The sequence below is a fragment of the Hetaerina americana genome, unplaced genomic scaffold, assembly GCF_022747635.1.
Source record: "Hetaerina americana unplaced genomic scaffold, ioHetAmer1.1.p SCAF_6, whole genome shotgun sequence".
NCBI classification, from domain to species: domain Eukaryota; kingdom Metazoa; phylum Arthropoda; class Insecta; order Odonata; family Calopterygidae; genus Hetaerina; species Hetaerina americana.
In genome coordinates, this window is record NW_027287205.1 from 16,447,359 (window position 1) to 16,474,074 (window position 26,716).

Consider the following 26,716-nt stretch of genomic DNA (forward strand, 5'->3'; position numbering starts at 1 on the left):
AAAATAGAGGGAGCAGAAGGCACGTTTAGGGCATGTAGATATGAATAAAAAAAATTTATGTTCATCTGCCCCTAAAAGGTCAAGCTTCCACTGAATATTACACAAAAATCGCCCTTTGAATACGAAAGATAGGTTACCAACACATAGATATGGCACCTACTCATCACATCACACAGATGGGGATGAATGGGGAAAGTTAAAAGTAGGCATCATAATGTCTTCTTAAAAATTAGTAATAGCAATACACGGCATGGAAGTGAAGACGACACTATGTAAGAGGAAAGTAACAATCCCAGTGAAATAACTGCAGCTTAGCAGCAATGATGACAAATTTCTGGGATTCTATGATGAATAAACATTGATATATGTGTAGCTGCTAATTTTTTCAGAAAACTATTCAATGTTCTGCATATTTAATGTTAACATCAAAATACTTTGATCCTTTTTTTGTCTGATCCAAGTATTATTATGTCAATTCTAACCTCAAAAATCAGGGTGCGTTTAATATGTAGGTGCACCTAATGGGAAACACATTACTTATTATATTTAGAGGACTTTACTTAACTACTTTTTTACAAGTTGAGAGAATTTTGAGAGCCTCGCTTATTTAGCCATTCAATTTGTATTTTCACATAAAATAGAATTCATACTTAACAATGATTTGCGTACTTTATTAAATCTTAATGATTAAATGATCTTGGTGATGAAAGTTTTACTGACAAAGAAATATTGTCCAGGAATATTTATCATCACAAAACAAATAATCTAGATTTTAAATGAAGCTGATACTGATGGTAACCAGCTATTATACAATATCAAGATTCCACCCCACCACTCAAAAGAATCATTGGCACAAGCATGAATTGCATCTGCTCACTCACTCGGCCGTGTGCTTGGGGGCCACCTCCACACGTGCAATCACTGCCATAACAATCTTCCCACCCAGTCGCTTGATCGGATGCTTCGGCACCTTGCATAGAAGACATGACTTCGTTCTTGGCACCTGCTGTATCACAGATCCCAAGAAAATATTCCGGAGCTGCTCAACATTCCTGTTCTCCAAATAATGACTCTCCTTATCCAAGTTACTCTCTGGAAGCATAAAAGTCAACCCATCAATTTTCTCACACCCAAATTGAGATAAATTTAAATTGACAAAGTTATTTGGCGATGATAAAAAAGCTAAAGGATGTTACCTAATTTTTTCAACATTTTTTCCACCTATAAAGAAAGTTTTATTTGCACACTGATCATGCCATATATACATTGGGTACAATGCTTAAATCTGGACACGCGTTTCATCGAATGAGATTTCCTTGCCGGGTAAGCAAAACCTTCCCCAGACTTCTCAAAGCATTATACTTAGCCACAATATCGTAAGCAGCTGATCTGGGGTACCAGAAGAATCACACGATTTTGAAATCTAACGCCCAGCACCAACACTTTCGATAATAGTGGCCCTTTGATTGTACTCCGCTCTCATAACATCTTGGCAATTTTGAGGTTATGACTGTTTACTAAATGCCTATAGCTTTCAAGATCAAAAATAGTGACCTCCAGTGGAACTAGGGAATGGCCGAAAATTCAAATTGAAGTCTCAATTTAAGCGCTGCACCCCATATTTACATACTGACTTCGGAAGCTTGGATGCCGAATCAATAATACTTCTGAGGGCCCTTCTGAGATTTGGAACACACTGACATCGAGATCATTATGATGTGTCACCACATTCTGTTAGTCTCATTGAAGATGCCATGGTGACATGGTGGCCACATCACTATGATGCCTCTATTACAATGGTCGCAATGTCCATAAATTAGATAAGTAGGAGGTAGTCAATAGTCATCAAGGGTTAAGACTAACTACCTCTAATGGCACGCTCCACATATGCATCCAACTGTTGATTCACCAGCATCGTGTCAGCTTTGAAGAGGTCTGCGCTTTGTTCTAACTGTGATAGAGCACTAATCACAGCCCTTTCAGCATTATATGCCTCCACAATCAGGCCCAAATCAAGAAGTTTCAGCTGACTTACAAGAAGAGTTTTGAAGTTTCCTAAAAATAAACAAAACTATGGTAAAGAATTCAAGCAGAAATAGGTCATCCATTTCATAGGTGATGATGAAAAATTTTGGAAAAATTCACAATTATGAGATCCTTCAATTGAAATATGGATTATTATGTACACACTAATGAACAAATACACTAATATTAACCATTAATCATTGTCAAGTCCACTCATTAACCAATTTGTCATCATTTGATTTTGTTAGATGTAGTTTCCATCTATTTAGAGGGGATCATACAGGGTCGCACCCAAAAGTGGTAGGACTGATTTTCTCTGGTACAAACGGAGCGGTGGAGGGGGGTCTGCCTGGCAGGCTAAGGTGGAGGGGGCTCTTAGCAACAAACCAACACTAACCTCAGTCGCCTGCGGGCTGTTGTTGAGGGAGGACACCGTTTTTAGTGAAGCAAGTTTTTTGTCCTCGTCGAAAAACAAAATGAATCCGAATTTAGAGCAACGTTATTCCGTGAAGTTTTGTGCGAAACTTGGAAAGACGGCAACTGAGACCCTCGATATGATCAAGCAGGCTTATGGGGACACTGCCTTAAGCCGTTCCACAGTATTTGAGTGGCACAAGTTGTTTAAAGAGGGTAGGGAGCTCGGTGAAGACGACCATCGCTCTGGACGGCCGTCGACAGCAAGAACCGACACGAATGTGGACAGAGTGAGGACACTGCTGAACACAGACCGACGCTTAACCAGTGAAGAAATTGCAGACCAGTTGGGTCTGTCTACATCCATCATCCAACGCATTATTCACAGGATTTGGCCATGCGCAAGGTGTGCGCCAAGATGGTGCCGAAAATTCTGCCATGGCGCGCTTGTCATCAGACAGCTCCTGGCCAAATACGGCGTTGCCACGTTGCCGCACCCGCCCTATTCTCCCGATCTGGCACCACCGGACTTCTTCTTCTTCCCCCTGATGGAAAGACAGCTCAAGGGATGACGTTTTGACTCGATAAAGGCCGTTCAAGAGGCTTCGACGAGGGTCATCAACGGCATCCCCAATGAAAATTTCCAGCGGGCGTACGGGGATTGGGAACAACATTATACTAAGTGTGTAGTAGCTCAAGGAGCATACTTTGAAGATTATTTAGTCGATGTAAGTATATCGTCAATAAAATTCTTGTAAAAAAATCAGTCCTACCACTTTTGGGTGCGACCCTGTACATACTTGCTGGTCTTGAGCAGAATTGAAATCAATTTTAGCACACAGTTATGTATCTTAGGGATATTTTAGTTAAAGTCAGCCTTATCCAATAGTTGGAACACAGGTGCTCCAATTTATAATAACTCCATCTTAAAATTGACTGGAGGATAGCATGGGAGATCTGGGTAAATCAGACTTCATGTGCGGTCACTTGGAGGCAGCACCAAAAAATGCAGGAGAAGAAAGAACAGCAATAGATTTCAGAAAAAACCTAATTAACTACTCAGAGGAGAATTTATACTCTGCATGAAATAGCAGAAGGTATAATAGATGGAAAATCAAAAGTATAAAATCAAACATTTTCTGAACTACAAATCTTTTTAAAAATTGTCAAGGGAGCTCTACCATTAATTCTATTTGAATATACAGAAAAGAGCGACTGGTTCAATTCTTCCATATTGCTTATCACAACGCCCTGAAGGCTTAGATCCTCATTTAATATTCACTTATTTGAATCCTGGCAGTGGCAGATATTTTTCAGGGATATCCCGATCCCTATTTGAGGTGTTTTATGGAGGGAACTTTGAGTTAGTACACCGTCCATCAGATGGGACGTTAAGCCATGGACCCCTTTGTGCCTTTTGTTAAGAGTAGGCTAATGCCGATGCTGGGTTTCTTTCCACCCATCATCCTTTCCTGTCCATCCCCAATGGCACAAATGACCTCAGCTGTCGGTCGCCTCCCCTAAAACTATGACTACTCTATTCGAAAATTTAAATTTGAGGCATTGAATGCATCAATGACTTAAAATGAAAGCAGCCAAGATCGATTAAATTGAATAATTGCAAATGTTATTTGAACCAAGGTACATTAATTAAGGGTCTCACTGCATGGAAGATTGAACTATTGTCAAGGTTCACAGAGCAATAATCACCCTTCCTGCGACTAGGACAGGATACAGGGGTCTGTTAGGGTGAATATCCAACCACTGGCCCATAAAAAGTTTCATACGGCCTTGCTCGTAAGAGAACATCTCACCAGGGATCATGATGTGGTTGCAGGCCCTGCATGATAGCTTCAGCAAGGTCAGTACAGTCTTGTGGAACAAAGGGTGGACAACTGGCACTGGCAGCTCAATATGTCCAATGTGACCCTGGCAGCCAAAGTGGGAATTCCCACATGTTGAGCACCTGTCTCCCTCTGTCAATGACCCTGTAAGAATGCACTCCAATGTCACTACCTTCTATCTATCTTTGAATGATTTCAACAACCTTGATAGGCACAATCACACAAATAGTTAGCATGCCAATTCCGAAAAAAGTCCATCATATATAAAAGTAAATAGAAAAATGCACTCATGGTCACTTAAAACAAAACCATAATGTAAGAGGCATACATATCAAATTATTACCATTATTCAGCATTCTGCTTATTTAAGGTGGACTTGAACAGAACAAAGCTATATTTTTTAGACTATTTTAACAAGACAGACAACCTGACCACCCACACAACATTGAACTGTTATTCGATTTCAAACAATTCCCTTCTCCCTTCTTTCCTTCCAACATCCCTATTGTATTCTCATATATTCCAAGATAATTCTGTACTAACCATGCCCCAAGACAAAGTTTTCACAATCCTATTTTTAACATCTTTACTCAGCCCCTATCATTGATACCCTCCTCCTCATGAAAGTTTCCTTGTCCAACACAATTCTTCTTACACCCAGACTATTTTTATCATCTTGTTCCAAAACACTTTCAAGGTAGGTAAACTGTTCCGCCTGCTTTAAGATTTGCCCTCCCATTATTTTCATATTTGACTTGGTCCTCCTCCTTCAAGAACATCTCATAACCTTTCTTTTGTTAACATAAGTTCTTGACCCATAATGATCACACTCATTTTCTAATGTCCTCAATAATGCTATTAACCGGTTATTCAGTTGTGGAAAGGGCCTAGTCACACTGGTACCCATTGGATGAGTGATGTTCAGCAATGCTGGGCCCAGATGGAGGTTAAATGGGTGGCCTCCATACTTTTACTGTGGTACTTTTGTCTCTGTCATGGCAGGCGGGTTAATTGTGGATCGGCACAGTGAACCAAGAGGTCTTAAGTGCCTGGGGGCCTCCTAACATATCAATACCAACAAGAAACACCCACAATCAATCAACCCCTTGGCTGATTTGTTAACTGCAGCCTGATCATCTGCAAATCTAACAGAATTTATACATTCCAATCATTTCCTCTACATTTGCATTGAAATGCACTCCTTTACTGCTACGGCATCACTTTTACCTCCTCTCCTCATTCTCTTATTAATGATCCTTAGAACCACTTTAGCTGTGTGTGAAATCAAACTAATTGTTCTATAGTCCTCAAATATGACAGTCCTTATTTTTTAATAGTTATTGGCACAAATCTGACGAAATCTTCCTGCTGAATTCCTTTCTCATAAATGCGACTAGAGTATTATAAAAAAACCATAAACATGGTCATCAACTCAAAGGTCAGTTTTGTAGATGTCGGGAGAGTTTACCCAATACTAAGAAAATTGGCATGTGAACTTCACACATCAGGGTAGGGGATCTAGATCCTCTCTCTGTGCTGCCTGTTTCCCAGGGAAATCTTGTACAAGAAAAATCACACAATTCGGGTGAAGTTGAGGGTGTCCAGGGAGGCATGCACAGAAATCAAACCTCTGGTCAGTAGTCCAACACTCTACCCCTGAACTACCACAACCCCATTCTTATAAAAAGGTACAAAAAATCTCTAAGATAAATGCATGAAATTTTATGCATAAATGTAAATTGAATAAATTACCATCAAGCATATTGCCAAATTGTCCAATTTACTCTAAAAATATTGATATTATTGGACTTTAGGAAACCCCATCCTTGACATAAATTTCCCTCATACTAATTAACACTTAAGCCCACACATTGCTACTGGTCACTAATGATCTACATCACATAAAATGACCAGGGACTGGGAATTAAATACAAAGAGCATACAAATAATTTGTACCACTACAGAGTAATCTGCACACGATACAAGGAATGTCAAAGTCATGGCTATCAACAGTAGACACCGTGTGGACCTCATCAATAACCTACTACTCCATAAGAATCAAAATGATGGCCATCATCTTCACTAATTCTCCTCAGTTGGATCCCAACACAGTGACACAGTAGTGGCAAAAAAAAGAATTTTTATTATTAACATGTTTCAACAAATAGTGAATTTCATCCCCAAGAAAAAGATTTTACTTTTGTTGTATGCACTCTAAATTATCGAAGCTATGGTGCAATTATGAAGGAAACACTGACAAGGAAAAAAAGAGTGGTGAGTATGATTTATGAGAATGAAAAGCCAGATATTTCATGAAGATCAAGTAGATATTTCACCACCAACATCAGTCATCATGAAAATGCAGCATTGTAAGGAATAAAAACATTAACGGTAACCAAACATCACCCCCTTTTACTTTTGAGTGAATTTAATGTTGTTCCCCACTTAACATTGGCAAGTGTGCTCACTCTCCTGCCACCAAAAATGAGTTCAATTGACATCACACCCTAGGAAGCCAACTTCAAGATTCTCGAAGGTCTTTCTTATTGCTATAAGCGAATGTATATTATTCCAATATAATGTTACTCCCAGCACCACATTCCTACTCCCTTCCAGCCTGCAAGGGCCACCAGTTACCTCACCTTTCCCACCTACACTTTTCCTCCTTTACTTCCCCTCACCCTATCCCCATGGCACAAATGTAGCACCATTGTGCTCTCTTTATTAAAATCTGTTGTCTCCGACGTAACTTTATGGAATTTGCATAGCACATTGTAATGAAATTATTAACTTTGTAATTTTAAGCATTTTATTTAAAAACAGAACCCAGATTTCAACATTGAACGTCATCATCATGGCGTTCAACATTGAAACCTGAGTCGTATTTTTAAATAAAATGCATGGAATTACAAAGTTAATAATTTCGTTTCAATACTCTCTTCATTAATTGATAAGAACGTGACTATGAAGTACAGGCCAAATTATATACATCTCTATCAGCAATCAATTTAGACAGCAAATACACTTACTTCCCTTAAAGATTTAAAATTTTGCAAATGAGTTTTATTTCACATATTTCCTTTCCATTTCAACTTTAAAATGGAGTGCACATAATAAAAAACTTTGTTTGCGGCTTTTTAAAAAAAATATGAAGAAGGTTTCTGTGAATGCCTCTTTAGTTTTAGCTAAGGTAGACATCATCCTAGAGTAAATATTGACATAAATGAAGGTGTCTTTCCTTCCCCGTCTCTCTCTTGAGGGTGAGTAACAGAGCATGGAGAGACACTTACCAAGAGCTTTGTCATACAAGCCACCAGACACAGGATGACCAAGGGAGTTGAAGGAAAGAGGTGTGGTGACCTTCAGCACACTCAGCTTCTTGATTTCATCAGTAGAGAAGAGCCCGAAGGAAACACAGTCAAGCGCAGAGTAGCCTTCAGTAGACTTGAGGTCGTGCATTGCCTGGGAAGAGGACAGAATGCCATTACCAGACAAACTCTCCAAATCTAAAGATTAAAGGAGATCTAATAGATTCAGCAAAGTTATTAACAAATTACCAAGTCCATAGTAGGAGTCCACAACTAGGAGGGGCATCTCATTCAAAATCTGCATTAAATGTTAGAAAAACAACAATGATAATAGGAATAATATAAATTAAAACAAAAACAAATAATTATGCATATTTATATGAGTTTCTATCCACTCACTCAATGTCTTAATTCATGTAAATGTTTTCGTCTATGAATGGGGCAATGATCAGGGAATTCCCTTATACGCTCTGAATTTATGGACTCAAGAAGTCAAAGCGCACGATGATTTCTGCTTAATGAAGTTCGGTATATAATGCAAGCCCTCACCTCCACAAAAAAAGGACTTAGTAAGGAGTATAAAAGTTAAATGAATACATTTCCATCGTACATTTAAATGAAAAACACAGTAAAACAAATTAACGATGTTGTAGTCGAGCTCTTAAATAAGAAGGGATCTTGCCATATACCGTACAGAGTATGACGGGAATAAATTTTGGCGAGCAGAATAGGAAAGGGAATGGGCGAACACATACAAGCCCAGAGTTATAGGGTTGGACAACGTATGTTTGCTCGTAGAGCAATGTAGTGTAATTAGGGAATCGTGACGACAGTATGCACTTTCAAATTTCGCGTTATCGTATCCATACGATATCATGATAAACCTTCAATTGTAGAGCGACAACTGTGAAATCTCATTATAAGCTGAGTCAGTTGTATGAAACAATGATGTATCTTAAAGCAATTGCCACGAAAAAATCTGTTATTTATCAAGTATAATACAACAGCGATTACGGGATTTTGATGCCTTCCTTTACCCAAATGGCTGTCACGGTGAGGAAATGGAATTCAAATTAAAGCGAGTACAGAAAACTACAGATAGTGACATAGAGATAGGTTAAATTAGCCGTAGCAAAAACTTAGCGATCAACCTAGCAAAAAAGCGGTAAAATCAAAAACATTCACTGATTTTTTTTCGCCAGATATTTCTCATATGGTTGACTTATTGACGCTAAGTACGTAAACATGACTCTTCAATATAATGAGAATACATTGGAACTCGTAAGTAAAAATATTACCATATGAAACTAGATTGTCATGAAAGATCACAAAAAAGACTCCTAAAGCATAAGAAACAAATTGTCTTAGCATATACAAATTAAAAATGAACGACAAGAACACAGACTAGTTTTAAAATCGGAAAGTTCCACTCACGTGTGCCGGACACTATTGAATCTCCGCTTCTGAACACTCGTTTTAAGACTGCTGATGACTCGATCTTAGATCGACCAAGGAATCAATCGACTCTCCGTTCCTGATTTCTCCGATAGACATTACAATACCAACAGATAGAAGTTGGCATCATTGTGGATTGTTCATTGACAAAGGAGTGGTCATGTGACATTAGGCAAAACGAAGAGAACCCCGAGACATACTAGTGATATTAGGTATAGCGCCAAGGATCTGTGTGAAGTTAGACAAAATAACTGAGTACCACGTGACATTAGCCAAAGTGGCGGCGTTTGAAAATTTTAAATGCTTATGATAATGTAAATCTTTTGAAATTAGCGACAATATATAAAAAATATACAATCAATGCGACACTTACTTCTAATTTTAATGAATTTAGTATTAGCGATCCTATACTTTACCTCGATAAATCGGGTTTTCTTTTAGAGGTGTCATTTTTTTACCATCCTGGATGACTTTTGCTCTGCTCAATTTGAGAGGTACATTGAGTTTAGTACCAGGTGGACTCTTTCCTCATTTTTTAAACCAAGCTTCGGGTTAATTATTGTGGTTAAGCATATCTTTCATAATCCTTTACTTCAATATTTGCAATTTTTTGTACATTTGTTGCCAGTGTCAAAGAGAATTGAGGCAGTAAAAAAACAGGATATATTTCCTAAAGCTTGTGTTATTCTGCAAATACATACTAAGTTGTTCATGAGTTCAAATGTGTTTTTTCCAATGATGTTAACAAATTATTTTTGGAGTTCTTCAGTTTTAGCGGGATTTTTTATTTCTGGGAAAGGTATTAAAGTTGATAGTTCCTAATAATTAGTTATTTTACCTTTTTTCAGGATTAATGTAAGTTTCCTACTAGAAATTTACAGTAGACAATGTTTCTCTAACTATTTTGCCTTTTGTATCATCTGGATTTGCCTTGTGATTGTTAAAATATTACTTTTAACAGGATATATATCAAAATGGGTATGATGTCACAGCATTTGATTTGGCATTCTCTGAATGAATAAATCAAAATTATGATTTTTAGTTAATAATGTGCTCTGCTCAATGTCATCCATACTTCTAGATTAAATGAAATAAGGGACCCTATGGTCTCAATTTTGCCTGAATAAAGACTTTTGTCTATATGCAAGGTATTTAATTAATGTATTTGTTGATTCCACGTTGTTTTACTTTTGGCTATCATTGAATATTCACTATTTAATTGATAACTTAGATTGCCTTTCTTGATGTTTAAGTTTATAGACAATAAACTGGAATCTCTTGTTTTATTATTTGATTTCTCCAAGGCCTTTGATTGTGTCAATCACCAAATGTTATTGCTGAATATTGCATCATTATAGCATTTCCTTCTTTTTAGCCGAGTTTTTTTATCAGGGTTGAGGTAGGCCAGTCAGCACAGCACTCACTCCTCATTATCTTCAGCTTGCAATCAGAGGAGATGAAGAATTGGACAGCCTTATACAAGCAACAATTGCTGGAGGTATTATCCCTCATATCCACAAGTATCTTATTGGAAAGAAGGGATCTCAGAAGCCTGCATGAAGTTTCGATAACAGTTTTTAATCAGAGTAGTGTTTTGGAAATGCATAATATTTTAGATGCATTTCACAAAAAGTATTAGATGTAGGACGTACATTGATGTAATAAACATATTAGGTAATGACTGGGATGGCTCTGATTGCACTCCCAGAGATGCTTCTGGGTACCCAGAGCTTGACCAAAACACGTACATTGATGTAATAAACATATTAGGTAATGACTGGGATGGCTCTGATTGCACTCCCAGAGATGCTTCTGGGTACCCAGAGCTTGACCAAAACTGATTTTTTTATGCCATCAGATCTTAATGGGAAACCATTGGCTGGATAGAGGAAATAATTGGTCCCCCTGCCTTGATGAGCGAATTTTACATTGCATTGGGCTCAGCATTAGATGAGCCCTCCCCTTAACTATCAAAGCAACACTTGCCTTGAATACTGTGGGTATTTTTCATTTTGTAACACCTCCTTATTGTTTGCTATCCATGGTTTATTGAATGTACTCCACACTTATCATCAATGTATTATTTACACATTTATCCTGTAGCAGTACTTTATCACAGTTTTGAATATTAATTCATGTTAATCCAATTCATCACCATACATTCACCAATTCTGGTGAGACATCCGTTATTTCATCATCATGCGCGAGGGGTGGAGTCAATAGGAGAGAGGGGGTTTCAATTTTTGCTGTGGAAACAGGATTCTGAGCAGAGGAGAGTGGTTTATAAAAATATTGTCATTTAAAAGAACATCTGTATTTAATTTTACAATTTCAAGTTGCTCTAAAATATCAAGTCTTTTGCCCTTATTTTCGTAGTGTTGATCTCCAGATTAAATTTACATGAGTGGGATAATTGTAGCAGCTTAGCTAGGAGTGATGTTTCACTATAACTCCTCCAGCATCTTTCATGTTCTTTTATTCAAGTTTTGAAACTTCTTCCGGTCTGGCCTATGTAGCGCATATCACAGGAATTACCCTACACCTTATAAATGCTGGATTGAAGCTCTCGTGCATTTCCCATCCAACCACCCCCTACCCTTCACTCTGCATCAAACAACCCTTCCATGATAATGTTCTTCTTAGAATCACTTATACCTCATCCCTCAACCTGCCCCTATCCCTTCCCACTTAACCCTTCTTTATTCTTCCCTCCTTCCTACCGCCAGGATACCAGCTACCTGCCACCATCCTCTCAAATAATGACCACAAGAGTTTATCTCCCCCCCTCTTTTTACCACTCCATTTCTTTACTTTCCCTGTTTCTTTGGGTTTTCCACATTTCCCCTCTTTCTCCAAGGGAGAGGAGGGCAGGATGTTGAAGATGACTTCGGAAAGGAGGAGTACACTGTAAACAAAGACATCCCATGTGGGAATGGGAAGTAAATTTCACTTCAACAGTTTCCAGTTCTTAAAATTAAATAATCTCAATAAAAGACTGTATTCTGCATAGAACAGTAGGGTCAAAAGACATTGTAGTTTTCCTTCCCATACTGATTAAGCCAAGATATCTACACCCAAATTAAGATAAAAAATCAGGGGTTATCCATAAAAAACACAGGAATCAGACTAAGGAAGTTTGGGGAGCAAATGCAAAACCCATGCCTGCACCACTGACATTGATCAGATGACTGAAAACTGCAAGGAAACATTCAGCAGTATTCCTGAGGAATCACCATTTTGAGCCTCTGTGATAACTTGGTGATGCCGGAAAATCTGTTACACACCATTTCTGTTCATGTTCATCCCATTTTAGTCAAACATCAAATAAAAATCCCAACAATTTAACTGAGCAACTAAAATCAAACTGGTTGAACATGGTAGTTGAAGAGTAAATGTTAAGAGTTGTGTTTCATATTTCTTTAGTTTTGATAATTAGCAGGAAACCATGAACAAGATATATCTTCGTGTAAGAGTCCTTGTTTCTTCACTATACTCAAATCTTCATCCTGAAGAATAAAGGTGGTATCATCTGAAAATACCATAGTTTTGCCTGAAACATTAGTTGAAAGGACCTTGATCATAACCAGGAATAGGAAGCGATTCAAAACTAATCCCTGCTTAACATCATCCACTCTATTACATTCTTAACAGTGCTCTACCATACTCTACATATACTATTTTCCAGTAACACTTGATCAGCTACAGTTCATTTCCTTGAATACAATAAAAATTCCTTTTTACAAATAGCATATGGTGCAAGATAAATTCAAATACTCTAGATATATCACATTATATTGAGTTCACATATTAATGTTCTTCAAAAGCATTTCTCCAACATTATATTCTACAGCTGAGGTGATGGATCTGCCTGCCTGAAATCTATATCGCATATGGGAGAATAGGTACTTTGTCATTTTCAAAATACGAACATTTGAGGATCAATCAAATGCATAAACCCTCTTGTATTACTTTGGTATTAGTAGTACTAGTACTCATTACCCAAGTATCATCTGAATAATATTTTTAAATTAGACACCAAGTTCATATATTACCTACACAAACGCTATTCTACAGCAAATATGGCACTAAAACCACTTGACATGAAGCAGCCTTGTTTACAGATTCATCTAATGAGCTAACAAATGGGTTTTAAGTTTGTATATATCCAAAACCTGCCTTAACTGGTTGACTACCAAATAAAAACAAATGAAACAAAGTGTACACTATCATTGGGATTGGTTTGAAATATACTGAAAAAGGATTTGTGGGAAAGTCTTCTGGGTATTTTTCTTGTTCTTTTCCTCTAACAGTACTTACGTTTTCTAGCTTATATATGACTGCAGCATTATTTCTTTGAAGCAACTTGGCTCACTCTTCTTTGATGCCTTGAATGTTTACCCATCTGTTTTCTTCATTTGAATGGAATTATTTCAATTCTATAGTTCTCCTATGAGCATCTTGGCCAAGCTCCTCTGAAACCAATGATGTTGTAAGTATGTACCACTTTATTTTATGAATGTAACTTGTATCAGTGTGACTTTGGAGTAAAAGTCAGATTTACTTACTTGGTTCCAGAATTTTGACCTTCAGTTCCATGGCCTTTGTCATAAAGGTACTCTTGATAATGGCAAGAACTTACCCATCCCTCTCCATCACAGCAACAACTTTGCATTCCACCCTGTGATAGCTTAGCTATCATACCTAGGAGGCATCAAACAGTGCCAACGTAGTCTGAAATGTTATGGCCTTACTATTGTTACATGTCATCATGGAATGACCTCCCCCTCCAAAAACGCTGTCTTCACTTTTAACTCCAATCTACTCTCTCTCTCTCTCTTTTGCCTAAAGTCACTTTTTAAGTTCTGATTGGGTATCCACACTGGGGAGTTAAGGGAAATGCAACTGTTCCTATGGGCAGCCAATCTGCCCCCCCTTCTTCCCTACTACCAAGCGGGGGTGTGGAGAAAATGCATATTAATCATGTGTATGATACTGGAGGGTAGGGAAGGCACATCAAGCAAAGTGACATTAAGTTTTGCATAAACTAGGCTTATGCAAAGGAATACTTTCTCAACGTGTGGCATGTTCATGAATTTAAAAAGTTTCACACTTAATAAAATCTTACAAAAAAGTAATTTGGAGAAAAAGATGACAATAATTCGGAAGAAATGAAACCAAATAAGAAAAATAAGTAGGTAGCCAGCTTATATGCCTCTGATTCCTCCATTTTCTCAGAGAAAAACTCCTTAAAGGGCAGCCCAATTAAGAGTTTCAGGGGTGGCAATCAGTGATAACACGGATATATTTGGGAGTGGCTGATGATGACAGGAGTGCGCCTCCATGTATCATGAAAAGTAACCACACATCACCTGGACAACGTGGAGGTTGTGTTCGGGAAGTATTTTCCGTCAGGCTAGAATGTAAGATGTTTCACAATTTTTAATCTACCATATGTGGGACAAATATGTACCCATCTTATATTTCAGCCAAAAAAAGGGGCCGCAAGCATCTCTCATAATACATGAACCTGGACGATGCCCTTATTTATGATACCAGTTGTACCCTTATACTGACTACTCAAATATTTTATGTGAAAACTAACAAACTGTGCAACTATTTATAATAGTACCAATCTCTCCTTTGAAACCTTATTCCGCTTAATATATTTTCATGGCTAGTATTTTTACACCCTCTAATGCAGCTTTTGGTGCATTTTGGTTGGTTGAATATTTTTCTGACCAGCTTCACTGCTTCTCTTCCTTCTCTTGAATAACGCTTTAGAATGCTATTTCAGGCAGTCTATAATAAGGAGTATACTATATTTAGCTAGTGAAAGCATGAAACCACAGAAATCAACTAATGTCTGATAAATGTGAAGAAAGAATACATAAATTCCAAGAAACTGCAGGAGATGCCACAACAGTAACTTTGAATGAAGTCATCCGCTAATATACATTACAATGCAAGAATTTCAGAGAGTACAAATCATTTGCCTTGACTGGGATCCCGGTCAAGGCGAATGATTTTTGCACTCTGAAATTGTTGCATTGTAAGAATACATAAACATTACCCATCTCTGTTTTAAATGCATGAGGCAATCTATTTTATGTGTAAAAACATTTTATTAAAATGGAGCATACATTTGATATTTATTACTCAATTAATGTTCCTGGGGAGCTGAAAAAATATCATTTGCTGCAAAATAAATTCATTCTTCAGGCTTCTTGAATTTAATTCATGATTCACAATTCATGATCAATGAAACATTAAGGAGGAAAGGGTTGAACTAGGTTTGCTGCCATGTGGTTGACTCAACAACTAATAATTAGACTAACCAGCTGATCCCTGTTGAATTTTTCCAACAGCCCCCATATTCCAGTCTTTCAGCTCTTCAAAAGGAAAAAAAAAAACAAAAGATGTAAAGCACTACAAAAATACATATCATTCACTTTCTAAGCTTGCTGCAATTAGCTGCAGTGAAAGTGAACAAAATGGCACTTGATACTTTTTTATTTTGACAAGAGATATTCTTCTTTCTTCCTCTCTCTCTTGGAAGACAAGTGAAAGAACCTTCTTCTTAAGCAGCTTGAAAAGATTTAATGGGCCAGCATGCAGCGAGCAAATCACACATTATGTGACATATTCAAATCCAATGTACCCCTCAGCACCAGTGAATATCACATCAACCCATATGCGCATTGCCTCAGCACTTGGTGCCACTAAGTGGAAAGCACGCTCACGAGTCTTGACGCAGAAGGTAAGCCTTGGACTTGGAGACTTCACAGAGTTGAGGTGATCCACATAGACATCTTGGATTGCCTGCAGAGAATCAGAATGCATTTGGAACTAAGAGTAGGAAATGAGAAAAAGACTCTTCAATTATATATTACATTATCTGTCCAACTGTTGAAGTGAAAACATGTACCTCAGTGAGCTCTTGCAAAAACTGGTTGTACTCACTTGCTACCGGCTATACACCTTGGCACCAAGGTTTTTACTTAGGTTTTCATGGAAATGACAGACTTATTAGATTTGGTGGAGGAGTATTCATTAATGTTAACTTAAAAGCTACTGTTAAGGAGATGAGGATAACATTGAAAGCATTCAGGGCAATATGAAGGATTACAATAAAAAATGCTCCTTCATGTGTTCATTCCATAGACCTCCTGATTACAGCATAGGTGTTCCTATAACCCCATCCTTTACCAAACATAACAGCAGTGTATTTGTAGTCACTAGTGACTTTAATTTGCCATCAGTTAATTGGAACACCAGCTGCATAGGAAAATTAGCAAAAATCCGGCTTCATTAGCTCAAGTGGTTAAACTACTGACATCACATAATAGCATAATCAACACATTCGTGTTTAATACAGCAGAGATAATTAAAAATGAGGATGTAAATGAGGGCAATACCAAACACAAATCTATATTTCTACCCAAAATACTGTTTTTTTTTATTTTTTCCCAAGGACATAATCTACAACTTACATAGAAACTGAAATCTTAAGACATTACTTTGATCAAAAGTTGTTTTTCCATCGCCCCATTTCTAATTTCATAGAGATGAAAATTTTATTCTTAAAACATTGGTAGGAATTTTAATTTCCTTTCCAATGATATCAATTTTTTGCTGGAATACGAATATCCCATGAGAAATAGACAGTTCAGACTGATCTAATTTGTATTCTCCTAGATTTGCTCTGATAGCACTTTATCAAAGGATTTTCTGAACTAAAATTTTTCTGTATTTATTGCTTCTGAAAACAATTTTAATATTTAATTTATAATAATTGAAAAAGAAGTTCTAAGAAAATGGTTTTTACTGAAAAATATGGACTAATGGAGTTGACAGTAGTCAGGATAATACTCAACAATTAGCTTGATGAACTAAAATGAAAGATCACCTTGTTAGGTTCGGTTGCATTCAATTAATTTCATATTAAGGTTCCTTCTAATATTTAGGTGAAAATGTTTTGGCTGAAAGGAAATTATCAAAATCAAAGGAATGAAATGAAAAATGAATGCCAAGAATATTTTTTAAACAGTCAATGAATCAAAATCTCCCAGTTACCAAGAATGGAAATCAAGATGACTACATTTCGAATACAAAATAAATTAAATGAAAGTGAACAACTTTGTCCATTAGAAAAAGCCATTCAGCAAACATCTGGAATTTTAAAAGTGTTGCAGGCAAAAAATATTCTAAATAATACACATAAAAAGAAGGCAAGCACATAAAAGTGTTTACTGTGACAATCTGTTAGTCCTCCAATGTAGTCAGAGCTTTATTCTGAATTACCAAAAAATCAAATTCCCACCAAATTATTATTTATTGTGACCCAAGTTTTGATGCATTATTTACCAAAACCATTTTCTACTTCAAAAACACAAAATTTGTCAGTTGTAGCAACTTACTAGATAGGGCAGGTGAGTTTGCACCCATTACATAAGCCAAATGGAAAGTTACCACAAGAACAATTAACTTATCTTCCTTTTGCCTGTGTTATGCACATGTTGTTTCCAATATCTTTACCATACTCTTCGTTTTTCCTCCAATTATTATTATCATCTCAATGTGCATAAAATCTGGCACATAGTACAATAATACAAACCTTGAAAAGTAAAATATGCAGGTGACATCTTCATGAGACAATGTCCTTTTGATAGAGTGAGACAAAATACTTGGTGGACAGAGTTAATTCTACACTAAGATAATGTTAACTTTAATCCACATATTACTACTGCTCGTTATGCACTGAGGGACTTTGGCTTCCATTAAAAATAATAAAAAAAGATTGAATTGAATAGCTGTATCACAGAGCAACATATTAACCATAAACACAGTAATCAACCCAAAGGTTGGTTTGGTAGGTGATGGTTGAGTTCACCAAGCCCAACGGCGTGTGAAATTCACACATCAGGGTGAGTGGGCCAGTTCCTTTCCCTGTGCTGGCTATGGTTTTCCAAGATGATGTGGTGTGTCCCCGAAAAATCACATAGCTTCGGGGTAGTTGCAGGTGTCCATAGAATCTTGCCTGGGAATCGAACCCGGGCCCTCCAGTCAGTAGTCTAATTTGGACTACTGCGACTCATAGCAATATATTAGAAAGCATAAATTTAAATATATTATGAAGATTACCATGCATAATAGATTAATTTATTTGTACTTCTAAAGTGTTATTTTGAATTTCCTTTAGGACTATGCTCTCCTTGTCTGACCTTTGGGGGTCTTGCTCCTCAGTGAACAGATAAGAGGTCAGTCTTAGTCTACTTGTTACTCTTGCACGGGGCACCCCTCACCTCAAAGTCCACAATGCACCGGGACTTCTTCTCTGAGGAGTCGGTGTAGTACGAGAAGCAGCGGGCCGACCGATCAAAGACAAACCACCGCCGTGCCCACCCACCACCCCTGAGCCCCGAGAGCAGGGTGCCACCCCCCCTGGTACTGCCACCAAATGACGATGATGATGCACGGCGCACAACAGATGCTGACAGTGAAGCGGGTGCTTTGAGCAGGTGGCCCCTGCAGGCTGAGGCGCTCAGATTCACATGGGGGCACTGGTCCGGCTGGTGGCCTGCCCACTCCATGTGTGCTCGCAGGTCCAGCTGCTGGCCTCGGATGGGTAGGTACCGCGTCAAGGGGCGCAGGTGCTGCAAGGGAGAGAGAGGAATGGTCAAACAAGGAGAGAAGAGGTCCACCTTCCCACCTGAATTAGGTGCACTCACACACCTCGTAGATAGCGGCACTCTGAAGAAAAGATTTTATCTCTTTAAATAAAGGAATAATTTCATCATACAGTTGACTGTGGCATATGATATTCTCAGATTGAGCACCAAGCGAGCTTGATGGTGTTCAAGGGCTAACATTATGTACAACACAGGCGAAAATCGCCAGATTTTCTCAGGAAAACTATGGTTACAGTATACAGTGGGTACAGTCAAGCAACAAATGAAATTACTGTATAAGCTAGATAGCCACAAATTCAGCACTGCAGCCCTGTCTCCAACCATAGTCATAGATAGTCCCAGAAGAGGAAAGGGCTACTATGAAACAAACAACACTGCTTCAGCATGTGTGGAATATGAAGAGTAAATCCCCAGGTATCTTCCCAGTTATGTGGGCACTTTAATGATTATTATTATTACCCATTCCAAACCATATTCAAAAGGCTGCAGAAAAGTGCCACACTTGTTTTTAGGGAGAGCACAACAACTCCCAGCATACATGCAGCATGTACTCTCTCTCAGCACTGGGCATGAACACGGGATCATGGCCCTGCTCTGGACCCACCTGCACACTTGAAAGTCGCCCAGTGGAAGCTGCTCGTCGCCTCACTCCTCTGCTGCTTTCTTCCCCCTCCGAGGAGGCATCCGATATGGGTCTTGAACTGAACTCAACACCCAAAGATTCTGACGGTGCCAACTGTTGTTGAGAGTCTTTCCTCCTGTCACCTCCCTCAGAGTTGGGAAGTACCTGAGTCAATAGGAGAGGTTGATTAAAATGCGTGGCGAGTGCATGTGCGAGTGGCAGTGGGGATTCTCAGCGCAGAATATAAAGTGAACTTGGGAACACTCGATTCTGGGTCTTCAATGGGACAAAAAATACTATCATTACCATTTTCAATAAAATATTATCAATACTATTAGTATTCAGTTCATCATCATAGGAAAATTATTATTAAAGGTAATCTATCGGTTGAATTATTTTACTAATATGCATGCATGCATGCCCATAGAATCATTACACTAGCATCTGTGAATGTATGGGAAGAATGATGAGAGGGAGAGAGGGAGGGACACTCACATCCACCCTGCCAACTGTGACTCCCTGGGCTGGCGCACCACCTGCAGTCACGTTAGCAGACACCTTTGATGCTGCATCTGAGGCCCTGCGATTGCCTCTGTGGGCTTCTGTGACATGTCCCCGGGCACCCTGAGTCACTGCCTCCTCACTGCTTGTAGTGCTGCAGGCAACATACCAGGAGAAACATCGATTAATGGTGAGTCTGAGAGGGCAATGTGGTAAAATCATAACAAACACTTACTTGGTTTAACAACAACAGTTGTAAGTTTTCATAGAAAATGCCTGGGGATTCAGAAAGGTATCACTTTGACTACATTATGATTAAGCACAGATTTAGGTATAGCAGATATTGAAAACTTGAGGTATAGAGGATTTAAGAGGAGGGGGGGATCAGGATGCTGAACAGGAAGATGAAAGCATACAGACAGTATGGAGGGAAAATCCACGCACATTATCATAGATACAGCAGTAAATTAACCACGAGATATTTGAGAGAGATGGATAGAATACATAGTGGGTCAATAGGGTAATGATACACAAGCATTAGCCTTTTCTGGACAGCATATAATTCACATTCCATTAACTAACCATGTTATGGACATAAAATATTCTCAATCAACTGCTGGCTTTTTCCCAAAGCTTCTTCATTCAAATAACTTTTTAATAGGTCTTTGTACCCAAGCAGTTTGGTTTCTCTCATTCCAACTAAGGGCCTGATACTATTCAAAATTCAAGCCACATATTATAATATGCCAAAATGGGATGCCAAAACTTATAAACAGGTGACATAATAAATAACTTTCTCTGAATAAAAACAGAATACAAATTGGCAATGATTTTTCCAACCAGTTTAAATTGGAAGACATTTGATGTATTTCTGCATATAACAGGAACCAGATATGGTTCACTGCATTGTAGTTTAAATATCAAATGATTAGAAGCATAATTAAAAAAAAATAGAAATAGAATCTTATAAAATTTTCATCTCTTTTGCTTTTTGAGAACAATGAAAATATTGTTGTGACTATGCAGTTTTCTTCAGCCGGGAAAAAGAAAACTTTTTCCTGCTTCACCTATGGATAGCTGTATTCTTCCATGATAGGAGATGAAGGAGAGACAGCAATTCAATATTTGTCTCACACACCGTGATAGTCTCCAGTAGAAAATTATAATTACAAACTTGCACATACCTTCCAACACTAAGTAAAAGCATACACATAAGTAATCTTGCATCTCAAATTGCCTCTGGTTGTTATTTAATCAGAAGGATGAAAAAACTTACGAATACTGACACAGCCATAAGTCTATATTATGCACATGTCTATAGCAGATTGAAATATGGCATAGTGGCATGGGGAAATTCCCCTCCATCTGAAAGAATTTTTAAACTCCAAAAGTGGGCAATAAGAACAATTTGTAATGCTAGTCAAAAAGATAGCTGTAGAGGCCTATTTAAAAAGCTGAGGATTATGCCTCTATCCTGCATTTATATGTATGAATCCATATTATTTGTAAAAACTTTTGAAGGTAAATTTAACTTAAAAACAAATAAAAATGTGCATAACTATGATACCAGAAAAAAATCCAATTATGTAACAAGTTCTCATAAACTTTCTATGTTCAGCAATGGGCCTACGTATATGGGTTGTAAATTATTTAACAATTTGCCAATAGAAATAAAAAATGAGCAAAGAATGGTGTATTTTAAAATTAAATTAAAAAAATATTTACTTGACAATTGTTTTTACAATGTAAAAGAATTCTTGTTTAAATGACTGCTAATATTGCTGTATGATGTTTAAATCTTGTAATATGTACTACTATTTTAATGTATATTTGACAAGGCCTATATATGTACTAACATATCAACAGGACCAATAAATTTATTATAATTTGTAGTACAACTGGAATGGAAATCTTGCATGAACACAAAATTTGATGTGGATTTGTAGTCTCTTTCAACCCCTATTCACCAGGTACAATTTTAATGGGCTGTTGAACACACTAGGGCACAATCAAGCATGAGTACAATGGGGTGAGCGGATGGACACCAACCTTTCCACAGGTGCATCGCTGCTCTCTGTGACACTCGAGTCCTCACTCCCGCCAATACTGTTGAGGCTCTCTGAATGTACTGCCCGTATGTCCCCAATGCCCTCTTGCGTAGCACCCGCAGTACCACCATTGCAGGCAGGCAGGCAGTGAGCACCAGCTGCCGGGACGACGTCTTTTAGTGCTGCTGTGGCATTGTCACTGCGACAGGCTGTGTGAACGCGCAACCTTCCCTCTTCCCACTTGGCACGGACTTCGTCTTGGGCTCGCCTCTTCAACTCCTCAACCCGCCTGCGCTCTTCCTCTATCACCTGGCTCCCTGCACAGGTGGAAGGCAATATTAGTGTCATTGTGCATACAATTCCTAATTCCTCCCCACATAAGTCATCCTAAGGCACCGAATGCCCATCAGCCTGGGGGAAAACTGAAGGTAGGGCATAATCTGGCAATATAAATTCAGTCTTCTATGACTTCATTTATTCTCACATATTAAATAAAGTACTGTAAGTCTCTGTGTGGGAATTATTTAGTTTTTTCCTTATATGTTCACTGACATACCTATAAATTTTAACCATAATACTAAAGTTACTACTGATTGAATAATTTCACAAATATTTTTGTCTAAATATTATAAAGATTATACAGATGTGATAGTACCATAAATCCATAATATATATGTATAAGTTATGGCTACATGAAATCAAAACAAAAGTTTAAAAAGTTCCCACAGTTCATATATTTAGACTGGCAGTACTTAAAAAACTGAATTCTACTAGACATTCCTTACCCTTTTCTATCATGACAAATATTTTTCCTTTTGTTTTGAAGAAAATAGGTAAGTAGTTTAATGATTTTATCAAATTAGTGCTTAAAAAATTAAAATTAATAACCTCTATTAATTTCTTCTGGAATTCATTAAGGGTAGTTTAATGTAATGCCTCCGATGGAAGTAGTAATAGTCCATACCTTCAACTAACACACCCACTATGATAACTTTAGATAAATAAAAAAATATTAAAGAAAATACAAATTATGACCATTTGCAGAGTTCTTTTAAACAAGTCCACATAGGCATATAAATAAACCTGGTAGGGCTTACAAGTGACACTATCCCTCGTCAAAGTTATGACATGCTTTGGAGACTGAAGTATGTCTTTTGCCCAAGCAGCTGAAAAGTTTGAGGTCCCAAAATGTACCACATGGCAAAAATCTTGGCTTGAATTCAGATAGGAAATTCAGCAGGAAAAGCCACCCATTTTAAGCATTGTAGAGGAAAACCACCCATTTTAAGCATTGTAGAGGAAAAAAAAGTTGCAGGAGCTCTAACAACAGCTGCTCAGTGATTTAGTTATCCATGGATGAAACAAGATTTGAAAGTTTGTACAGAAGGTAATCTCAGTCACAAGGGAGTCATAATTCAAGGGTTCAAAGAAAACATCCCTTAGGACGAGTGGTGCTTGAACTTTTCCTAAAGGAATTAGAAGGTAACCAGAAGGAAAACATGAAAAGGGCCACTGAACTGTTTCCACCTGAATTAGTAAATGACTACCTTTCAAATTTAGAAGGAACTCTTACAGGTGTTCCACCAAAACATACAACCAACTACGATGAAGCAAATATAACAGGTATGTCTAGGGGAACCAATGCTTGTAAAAAAAGGAAACTCAACATGCAACAAAAATAACAGATTCAACAAAAACTGATAGGAACCCAAGGCTCCCCATGTGGGAGTTGTCTTTGTTGTTTTGCATTGTTTGGTGTTCTTTTGAATTAGCATCCAATTTCTGTTATGCCTTTAATAAAACATACAAGTAACTTGCAACAAAGGGGATTCAAGATTAAATGATTTTGTGATGAGTCAATTGAACCTTGGATATTGACCCCATCCCTATGCATGCAATCATCCACAATATGCGATTCCACACTCACACATCCACTCACCTTGCTGAACAAGATGTATCTGTCGATTTCTCTCAATGGTGCGGAGAGATTCAATTGTCCGACGACCGAGGGAACCTCCACTAGAGACATCTATTGGTGCTCCTGACGTCACTCGACTTATGCGGTCCAGGTCATCCTGAGACTGCTTTCGCTGCACACAGCCATGCACCATACCATTCAAAAGCTCGAGGTGGCCTGTGGACAGTGCCGTCATTGTCAATCGCTCTTGGCCACGAGGCAATGTATTCACAGCCACACTGCTACTTGTTGTCTCAGCTGAAGACAAGGGTGGACTCTGAAAGCAGGCATATTGTGTGAGAAGGTAGAATATGAAATTACTAAGCAGAGGTAGAGCCAGGCAAGTGACCACAGGGAGGAGGGCAAGGAGGTGGTGTGCTTGGAACATTCAACTCAGGCCAATCTCATGCAACAGGGCCTCATGCATCAAGTAGTCAACCTGTTGACTTGCTTTTATATCTTGCCAGTCATCACCAATTGCCCCATTTTTTGCCATTATAAATCACAGATATAGCCACAGATACAAGAAGTGACTTTTAAAAATCAATATCTTCAAATTTAAATGATTCTAGAATCTTTGTAAGTTTCTTAGAGCATTAAAATCAAACTGTTCTTGTGGTCATTTCATTTAAGCTCTTATTATTCAGTATAAAGCCATAAACACCATTATCAATCCAAAGGTAGGTTTGATAAGTGATGGTAGAGTTCACCTAATTAGGTGTGAAAATCACAGATCAAAGTAATTAGGGGCCCATATCCTTTCCCTGTATCACCTATGGTTTCCCAGAATATTCTGGTACCTGAAAGACAACACAGCTAGGATGATGTTGAGGGTACCCAGAGGGGCATGCCTGGGGAACCAAACCCTTGGGTGAGTAGTCCAATGCTATACCCCTGGACTACCACATCCCATATTTTTCAGTGTACTATTATATAAAAATCTGACTCACAGAAGCATCTATATATAACAGATTGCAATAGAAATTGTTACAAGCATTATATTTTATTAAGACACCATACTTAAAATTGGACAGCTAAGATAATTACAGTGCAATTTATACCACTGAAAAAATTTATATTTCTCATTAAACTCATAATCTTGGTTCTGGAAAAAATAGGCTGAAGAAAGGTATGAAGTATGTCAGATAAAATGTAATAACAGCTGCAGGGTCTACCCCAACAATAAGTAGAATGATTTTTCTTTGCTGATGAAGATGGCTAATGCTGTTAAGGTGGTAAGAGGTCTTGAGAGAGCAATGTGACCTTAATTAGTTGTCTTCAGAATGTTAGTCAGCAGATTGCAGCTAGACTGGGCCCCAACCCTGGTAGGAGGGTCTTGTCATGAATTAATGATACCATGTTCCACGGAGCAACAATACACGATTAAATTTTTTGTTTATCTCTGAAAATTTGGTTAGGAGACTATGACCAGGATGCTTATGGAGATAAAGCCAAAGAATGGCTTTCGGCTGGCACAAGATATTCCAGGAGGATACAGAGGAGGCTGATGATGAGGAACATGACACAGTGTGACAAAAATGTGCAAAAAGTTTGAGACATGCTCAATATCGATTGAGGCCTGAGAGTCAGCATGTTAACAGAATAATGCAATATTTCCAAAAACCACAGAGCTTCATACTCTTAAATAAGATTAAGACATGAGAAAGGTGTGAGCTAAGATGGTTCCCAAGGTGCTGTCAACAGATCAGAAGGCTGCTTGAGTGACAATCTCGCATGGTCTCCAGGAGTGTTGCTAATATAATAAAGGGTCAAACTTACTTTGGTCCAGTTCCAGAAGGAAAGGACTTGTACCCCGAATGAGGGGCTCCCAACATGTTGATTTTTAAGGCTGGGAGACTTGTCATAGAGGAAGCCTTCAACAAGTGTTCAGTCAAAAGTTGTATAGAACCTTTCATGACGCCCAGTGAATTAGAGGTATTTCCCAGCTAATTCAGCTGATGCATTAAGGCTAATAGTCCTAGATTTATTTAAATAAATTTATATACCAAGAATGAAGTCCCATTACCAAAAAAATTCATTCTGCCATTTACTTACCTTTTCCTTATCCCGGAAAAATATTGTTTATTAATTGTTCAACCACTACACTCAGAGATATTGTTGTTCTTATAAATTTAAATCTTAAAATGAGTTCTTTTATCTTGTAATTGACACAATATATTTTTGAAAAAACTGAGAAATGCTGCAAAACAGCCAATCAATTGTGGGTGACATGATATCATATGCAAAATGTTACACAGGTGAATGGTTTGATACATTAGATATTTCTGGTTTTAGGGAAACTCCACTTTGAACTCATTTTAACCAACTTCAGAAAAACAAGGTTTGCTGTTCCAATGGCCATCCTCAATGGCATATGGATGTCTCTTTCCAAGAGTGGGTAGGTAAGGGGAGGTGTGTGGAGTGGGGGAGGGAAGCATCCTCACCTCATCCGGATCCGAGGACCCCTCTGGACTTCCATCCCATGAAGCACCACTGACACCCATTTGGGAAAGGTCACTCAACCTCCTCTCGACAACTTTGAGGCGCTGTCGACCCTACACATCCACAAGAGAAGAGAAATAGAGATGAGAGGGCAATTAAATATGACTGGCAATCAGCAATTCTACACACTTTTCATTCAAGAGGTCACACCAACAAAGCTCAAATAAAACCAAGGGCAACATGAGCCAACCCCCCCCCCCCCCCCCCCGATTGTAGACAAAATAGCCAATCAATTTTGCTTCTTCACCTTTTCCCTCATGTGTATACCATTCCACAGAACAAACTCTTTCTTTTTATTAAAAATCTGTTTAATCACAAATGCTAGGTATTTTCTGCATTGCAACAAAAAAA

At 38.1% G+C, this 26,716-nt stretch overlaps 2 protein-coding genes across 3 annotated transcripts in view; both read right to left on the reverse strand.

The window, feature by feature from the left end:
• The window catches only part of Polr1A (RNA polymerase I subunit RpI1), an 81,006-nt gene extending 71,751 nt beyond the window's left edge, over positions 1-9,255 (reverse strand). Inside the window, exons 1-6 of one of the 2 annotated variants that reach the window (XM_071593798.1) lie at positions 9,026-9,255; positions 7,841-7,889; positions 7,574-7,745; positions 4,254-4,427; positions 1,867-2,055; positions 882-1,092 (exon numbers count right to left, since the gene is read on the reverse strand). In XM_071593798.1, the coding sequence (XP_071449899.1) occupies positions 882-1,092; positions 1,867-2,055; positions 4,254-4,427; positions 7,574-7,745; positions 7,841-7,849 (755 nt within the window). In that variant the 5' untranslated portion in view covers positions 7,850-7,889; positions 9,026-9,255. The remainder of the gene's footprint in view (positions 1-881; positions 1,093-1,866; positions 2,056-4,253; positions 4,428-7,573; positions 7,746-7,840; positions 7,890-9,025) is intronic. The other variant, XM_071593799.1, reaches the window with a different exon arrangement.
• A 5,928-nt stretch (positions 9,256-15,183) lies between these two features.
• LOC139695088 (pleckstrin homology-like domain family B member 1) overlaps positions 15,184-26,716 on the reverse strand; it is a 102,699-nt gene continuing 91,166 nt past the window's right edge. The window contains exons 10-16 of the mRNA XM_071593715.1: positions 26,308-26,418; positions 23,846-24,140; positions 21,908-22,223; positions 19,853-20,012; positions 19,340-19,522; positions 18,349-18,699; positions 15,184-15,865 (exon numbers count right to left, since the gene is read on the reverse strand). Of these exons, the coding sequence (XP_071449816.1) occupies positions 15,677-15,865; positions 18,349-18,699; positions 19,340-19,522; positions 19,853-20,012; positions 21,908-22,223; positions 23,846-24,140; positions 26,308-26,418 (1,605 nt within the window). The 3' untranslated portion in view covers positions 15,184-15,676. The remainder of the gene's footprint in view (positions 15,866-18,348; positions 18,700-19,339; positions 19,523-19,852; positions 20,013-21,907; positions 22,224-23,845; positions 24,141-26,307; positions 26,419-26,716) is intronic.